At 29.9% G+C, this 6,854-nt stretch overlaps 3 protein-coding genes across 7 annotated transcripts in view; 2 read left to right on the forward strand and 1 right to left on the reverse strand.

The window, feature by feature from the left end:
• LOC106784057 (ATP-binding cassette sub-family F member 3) overlaps positions 1–1,578 on the reverse strand; it is a 4,851-nt gene extending 3,273 nt beyond the window's left edge. The window contains exons 1-4 of the mRNA XM_014743167.1: positions 1,369–1,578; positions 1,172–1,277; positions 543–726; positions 125–465 (exon numbers count right to left, since the gene is read on the reverse strand). Of these exons, the coding sequence (XP_014598653.1) occupies positions 125–465; positions 543–726; positions 1,172–1,277; positions 1,369–1,441 (704 nt within the window). The 5' untranslated portion in view covers positions 1,442–1,578. The remainder of the gene's footprint in view (positions 1–124; positions 466–542; positions 727–1,171; positions 1,278–1,368) is intronic.
• A 25-nt stretch (positions 1,579–1,603) lies between these two features.
• LOC106784058 lies at positions 1,604–3,272 on the forward strand. Its single transcript, XM_014743169.1, has 3 exons — positions 1,604–2,019; positions 2,115–2,242; positions 2,490–3,272. The coding sequence occupies exons 2-3, from the start codon at positions 2,135–2,137 to the stop codon at positions 3,075–3,077; spliced, it is 696 nt and encodes a 231-aa protein (XP_014598655.1). The 5' UTR covers positions 1,604–2,019; positions 2,115–2,134; the 3' UTR covers positions 3,078–3,272.
• A 632-nt stretch (positions 3,273–3,904) lies between these two features.
• LOC106784039 (chromodomain-helicase-DNA-binding protein Mi-2 homolog) overlaps positions 3,905–6,854 on the forward strand; it is a 12,198-nt gene continuing 9,248 nt past the window's right edge. For 2 of the 5 annotated variants that reach the window (XM_014743130.1, XM_014743132.1), the window contains exon 1: positions 3,905–4,547. In XM_014743130.1, the coding sequence (XP_014598616.1) occupies positions 4,511–4,547 (37 nt within the window). In that variant the 5' untranslated portion in view covers positions 3,905–4,510. Of the gene's footprint in view, positions 4,548–5,963; positions 6,354–6,448; positions 6,466–6,854 lie in introns of those variants that run through there. The other 3 variants (XM_014743133.1, XM_014743134.1, XM_014743131.1) reach the window with 3 other exon arrangements.

Raw genomic sequence — 6,854 nt, forward strand, 5'->3', positions numbered from 1 at the left:
ATCAAACATAGTTCTACTTCTTTCATGTCCAAGTTCCCTGTTAAATTTCATCATTAAAAATTGTAATTTTTGGACGAGAGAAATACTAAATAAATTAACAATATTATTAATTGTTTATTATTACCTTGAAATCATTCTAAGCAAAGTGGTTTTGCCCAGACCATTTCTACCAATTAAACCATAGCGCCTACCAAATGCAAGAGTTAAATCAGCACCTTGTAATAATACTCTATCTCCATATGCAACATCAAAATTTTCTATTCTGATATCCTGTGTCTTATTTACTCCACCTTTGGTTTCCATTCTACTATCTTTTTTACTAGTCATTTGACTAGCACTTGCAGATTCTGTAGCTTGACTTACATTGTTGTTACGTCCTGACAAACCCAATTCATTTATAACTCTTTTTTCTTGTTTCTGTTGTAACTTAGCCTCTGCCTTTTCTAATTTTTTAGCATCCACTTTCTACCATAAAAAAAATCATATAATTATTACTGAAATGACAATTTTATTATAATAAAAATTGTTAAATAATTAGTTACCATGGCATCGTCTCTTGTGGTTACCCATATACTTTTAATTTGTTCTACTTGTGCTTCCAAAGTAGCAGCCATTGCTCCTAGATGAATGGGAGCATTTAATACTTTATTTGCACCATTTTTTCTCCTATCAACTTGTCCTTCTGTATTACCTTTTAACATTTCTAGTAACTTCACACATATTTCTCTGTATAGAAAAGAAAAAAAGAAAATACTTCATATTTCTTGAATGAAAATATTTTATAATGATAATTTTTAAATATATCATTTAAACATGTGCATATATATAAATATATATAAAATTTAATCTTATTACTATAAATCATTCCATACCACTTGTATGCATTACATAAAACACAATTTGCTTCTAGCACGTCATAAATTATCATATTTCCAAGAATCACAATACAAACGAATTCTTAGACATCTATAATTAAAACTTACCTCATAATAATTAAAATTGTAATTTACAAAATAAAATAAAAATAATTAAATAAATAAATATGACAGTTTTCAAACAAATTATAAAATGATTGAAATGTAATATTTACAATAGTTTCATTAACACATATTCAAATCTAATTCTATAAAAAATGGTTTAAATGTATTGTGTAAATACGAGTTTTACAGACCTAACCTCGTTTTCTGGTTTATCCGCTACTTCGTGTAAAACTTCCCCAATAGCCTCATAAATCTCATCACCGTCTTCAAAATCATCTTTGGAACTATCTAAAATACCTATTTAAACAAAATGAATAATATTGAGAATCATATCGTAAACTTTTAAAGGTACATTTTTTTATTCTTAGGTTAATCAGTTGAAATGTACCTTCTACATATTGATATAAATCATCATCTATAGTTGGAAATTGACTACGAATGTATTCACCACACGCTGTCATATTAGCCGATATATATTTGTAAGAATATTTAAATATAAATCTCCTACTAATAAATTAGAAAAACGTCTTGCTTGACGGACCAAACGTCAAACGTTCTTTGATCTTCATGAACACATGTTTACGCCATTTTGAATTACGATACTGTCGTCGATAGATCGATTCGGTCGGTTGACTTTTTGTTAAAAAAAAAGTATTATTTTGTCGTGTTAATTTAATTAAATGATTATTAGAAATAATTGATTGATATTAAATTTATATCAATAGCAAACATTTCCCTTATTAATAATCCTTTCGACAAGAATTCTATATATATTAAACGTTAGTCGCCATCTTAAAACTATCAGAAGTCATTCCTCCTTGCTCGTATTGCGTATCTTCTTATTTGTTGACATTATCAATAATTAAACTTCCGCATTAAGAAGAATGTTTACTGGAGTAAACATAATCGAATTATTGTAAATAGTTGACAATATTCTTGATAAAATGTGTATTAAAAGACAACAGATTGGAAGTGATGAAATTAACGATACGAGCAATGATATTAAAATTGTGGTGCATCGGATTCTTAAGGATTAAAGGTCAATACAGTTACCGATCTTTTTCTCTTTTTTGAAAACATTAGACTTATTTCTAACTGTATATAAAGTGAATTCTTGAATAAACAATTATATAGTTGCATAAAATATTAAGAAAATGGCGACAGATGTCGAGGAATCAGATACAGACGATCATGAAAGACCAGTTCCGCCAAAACGTCAACGTACAAGATGCATTAAGGTCGATGAAAATTATTCCGAAACGGTAATTATTAATTAAAACTTTACAGAGATATTTATAAAACGTTGCTACAAGATTTAACGTATATGATACTTTAATTAATTGCTTGCATATAAAACACATACATACATATATATATATATATATATACATATATATATATTGATACACTTTGAAATATAACTTTTCATTCAAAACAATTTGTTGCATTATCATAAAATAAATAATAATGATTTTTTTAATCAAACTTTCAAATAAATATCATTATCAGGATAATACATCACACAACAGCGAACATACAATACAAAATGCAGAATATGTTGAGTTAGAGGACGTAGAAAGAAGAGAGAAATTAAGGCGATGGCAAGCTTGCCAAGTTGCAACAGGAGTTGTAGACAATACTATTAATAATATGTTGGAAGACCTTATGCCATCTGAATCCTATTCTGTAGAAGAGACAGAATTTCGTTTATTTAGGGGGAATGACATGGAAAATACAGCTGTTATGATGGCCATTCGTAATCACGGTTTGGTTCAATCAACAGAACTTCTCTCTCCACCCAATGACCTCTATAATAATGGGGTGCCTGGCTGTTGGGCTAATAACAATTGGACAAATGTATCGTGTTGTCCATCCAATAATATGCAAAATACAGGAGATTTTTCTAATTCTATAGCTGCATCATCGGCAAATTCCTTGACAATATTTGATCCTATAGAAGTTCCGCCATATATTGAGCCCACTTGGGATATTGATGAAATAGCAGTTAATGATCAGCAAGAAGATTTCCTAGAACGAGCTGTAGCAGAAGCTATCAAGAAAAAAGGCTTAAGTGCATTGAGTGTTGATTACGGATGAACTGTTTCTTTCCACTAATTGCTATACGAATGTATTAATACAAACATGGTATTATTATATATAAGACTATTATATACATAAATAGTATATAATAGCGGTAATTTTGTTCTCATTTTTTAGAAACTTTATTCCTATATCGCAGTTTATTTTATTTAGTAAATATCAAAAGACTTTATATATGTGAACCAAGCGTGTTCATAGAAATTAATATTTGCTGATGGATTTTAACATCAAAATATGCTTGCCTTATGGTCAAAACATTCTTTTATTGCGATTAGTTATTTATGAATGGAGCGAATAATGAAAATAACAATTATTTTTTCTTGATTACATATCTATTTAATAATTAATCATTATTTGTTCATTAATTCATACATATGTGATGTTTATTATAAGCAAAAAACTGTTTTCGTAAAAAATGAAAAAAAGAATATACATACATATTATATATAGACACGTTAAGACTGTAGTATTAGATATTTTATTTTTTATCAAATTGTACATCTGCTTGATTTTAATTTACTTCTTTTATTCAAAAAATGTCATTACATTGAAATTAATAAGAAAATTGAATTATACCCTTACTCTGTATCGTACATATGTTTTTTTTCAAATGTGCCTCCTTATTTTAAGTAAAATATAAAATTAAAAAAAATATCATCGTGCTACAAATAATAATTGAAAAAAGATTAAGATTCTACGTAAAGGAAGCAATAAAAATATAAGATAAAAAGATTTAAAAAATGTAGATAATTTCAAGAATTATAAGATATAGGATCAGTGGACTCATAAATTTTTTCATAGATATATAAAAGTTAAGAGAGGAAAGAAGTTGTCCGAAATGTGAAAAACAGTGGATACGAAAGGTAGTAAGCAAAGCTTTGGAGAGGGATAAAGGAATAAGAGAAGGAGTTGTGAAGAAGAGAGGAGAGGAGAGAAATTTTCTGAGGCAGTCGCAAAGAATATTAGAAAAGAGGCGTTTCAAGACAACGGGAAGTGCAAGCGCGATCACAGACAGAACGTAGTATTCGCGTGCTGTTGACTGCGTGGTGGCACGAGTACGAAGCGTTAGGAGTATAAAGGGGTGAAGGGAAGAGAAAGAACGTGCTCTCTCAAGGCGAAATAGAAGTGAGAGAACGAGAGAGTAAGAAGGAAGAAAGGACAAAGACGCGAGAGAAGTGAGGAGTAGGGGGTATAAGGTTTGGAGTCGAGGGTGGGGGGGAAGTGCGAAGAACCGACGAATCGCAAACGAGAGAGGAGAAACTACGAGCAGTGGGTGCACACGTACAAGGCGTAGTGACTGCATGCCGAGTCGGTACGCGGATTTTGAGCGTTGATGTCGCATTTCTGTGCTGTTTTTCTACACGTTAATATTTAGCCAGTGAAAATAAAGAGTTTTATTCGTTGTCTATCTTAAATCGTTCGTTCCAATAATGGCTTCGGACGAGGAGGTGGAAGAAAATTACGCGGGTGAGTCAAAAATGAACACATTGTTCTTGTACCACCGGAAAGTAGCAAGTTGTCCTCGTCGGCTAAGCAGGACGCGCGCTTTTCGTATGATGGCTGCCGTGTAAATCGCTTTTTGTTGTTGTTATTTTATTTTTTTTATTTTTCTCTTCTTCTCTTTTATTTATAACACGCTTTTTATATTCTTGCATGGTACTATATAATAATGGTAGTTGTATGAATGCATCAAAAATATTGTTTTTTTTCGTGAATGTCTTCTTATGGTTGATTGGGCAATATTTTTTTTTTTCTCTCTCTCGTTCACCCATCTGCCTCTCTCTGTCTCGCTCATTTTTTTTCCTTTTCTCTCCTCTCCTTTCTACTACCCCCCTCACTCTATCTGTCTCCCTCTTTTTTTTTTTCATCTTCTTTCTTCATGAATTCCAATTGCTCGTATTCGATTCGAAGGCGCAAAATTTTATTACTTCAGATTTTGTTAAAGATTCTTCGTAATACATTGCGATTAAACATATATAATTTTTATCAAAAGACGAATTTAAGGTTAACATTTCGCGCCTTGTCCAGGATTGATCGATCCAACGATCGAATGCATGGAATACGATGCAAGTGTTCGGAAAGCGATCGGCATTTGACCATTGCTCTCCGCGTGCCGGAAAACTCTTAAAAAACCGCATGGATTCATTTTCCTTTATCATTAAAATTTAATTTTTAATATTCAGTATGACTCATGCTGTCGAGTTTTTATTTTAAAAATTATTTACTCTTATTCTGTTTTTTTTCTTCACTTTGTTTACGTTTCAAAACGAAGAACATAAAATTGTATTTTCGGTATTGAACAAAAAATTGATGACTTGCAATTAAGTCCAAATCGAAAGAGATAATTTTAATGCAAGTATTAATAAATATGGCAGCTGTTGCACATAAATGTCATGCAAATACCTTAAAGCAAATTTTCAATCCTCACTGTTAATTGCAATTATTTGAAATTATTGAGACAAATTATTTGAACATTTTGAATCAAACAGATCTGTTTTATTTAGTTTCAATCTAGTGTTAATATCAATTTATTACAGTTATTAATTTAAATGTTCCCCCACCGTATATATATATATATGAATATATATACTATATTACTATATTATTATTCTACTATTACTATTATTATGATACTCTTGCACTATTTCTCATGTACAGTTGCGAATATGAAATTATTTGAAATGTGTCGCAACGAATGCTTGTTAGTCTACGATACTTCACGTTATTGTTATTATTACTATTTTTCTTCTTCTTTTTAATATTATTATTATTATTATTATTATTATTATTATTATTATTATTATTATTATTATTATTATTATCATGATCATTATTTTTGTAGGTACATAGTAACTTCGTGACGCTCGCTTCGCTTTTTGATCTAGTGCAGCTGTGTGTACTTCGTGACTGACACACTTATAGGGTTGTTATAATAGCCGGTTCGTGTACGCGAGATTATCAAATATTTCGAATCTTATAATTAACCTATTTTTCGATATTCTCTTGATCATTATTTTCCGTAGATTTGTTTGGAAATAGTTTGGAAAAGTTGACAATACCAATCTAAAGTACGATAAGATTATGAATAAATACTTACTTCGTATGCGTTATGCCCTTTGAAAGAAAATGGCGGACGCACACTCGCACAAAGCATTCGCCGAACGCGGATTAGTCCTCTGTAATAATTTGTACATTTTTGTTAAACTTATTCGTGCATAATACTATGCATCCGTTATATTCGTAAACCGATTTTTCTCGTGTTTCTTATCATCGGCAAGTAATAGTCGTAATAGTTTATAAAGATAGTGAAAAATCGTTTTAATATAAGTTTTAAATTTCGTTTAATAACCGTCAATCGTTCCTTTCAGGTATTAGAATATGGATGGTTAGTAAACGACGATCTAATTCATATATTTCTGTTATAAATAATAATAGTTTTATTTTGGAGGGAAACTTTCCTTTCTCTTTTGTGATTTGTTGTTTTGATATTTTGAGTTGTTTCAAATTGGTGAAAAAATACTCTGATTTATATTTGAATCCTCTTATTTTATTTCAAATAATATTTTATATTTTTTGTCATTTAAATTTTTTATTATAATATTTCATTTATACAGATATATTTTATTGATTTTATGAAGGTTCAAGTGTGGTTTTCATTTTTGCCAAACCCAACTTATAATCACCATTCACATATTGATTTTGTCTGCTTAATACATATAGAAACAACTATATATATATATATGTATATATATTCATATTTTCGCACAATGACGT

Source organism: Polistes canadensis, unplaced genomic scaffold (assembly GCF_001313835.1).
Source record: "Polistes canadensis isolate GaletaPanama2010 unplaced genomic scaffold, ASM131383v1 scaffold_29, whole genome shotgun sequence".
In the NCBI taxonomy this organism is placed as follows: domain Eukaryota; kingdom Metazoa; phylum Arthropoda; class Insecta; order Hymenoptera; family Vespidae; genus Polistes; species Polistes canadensis.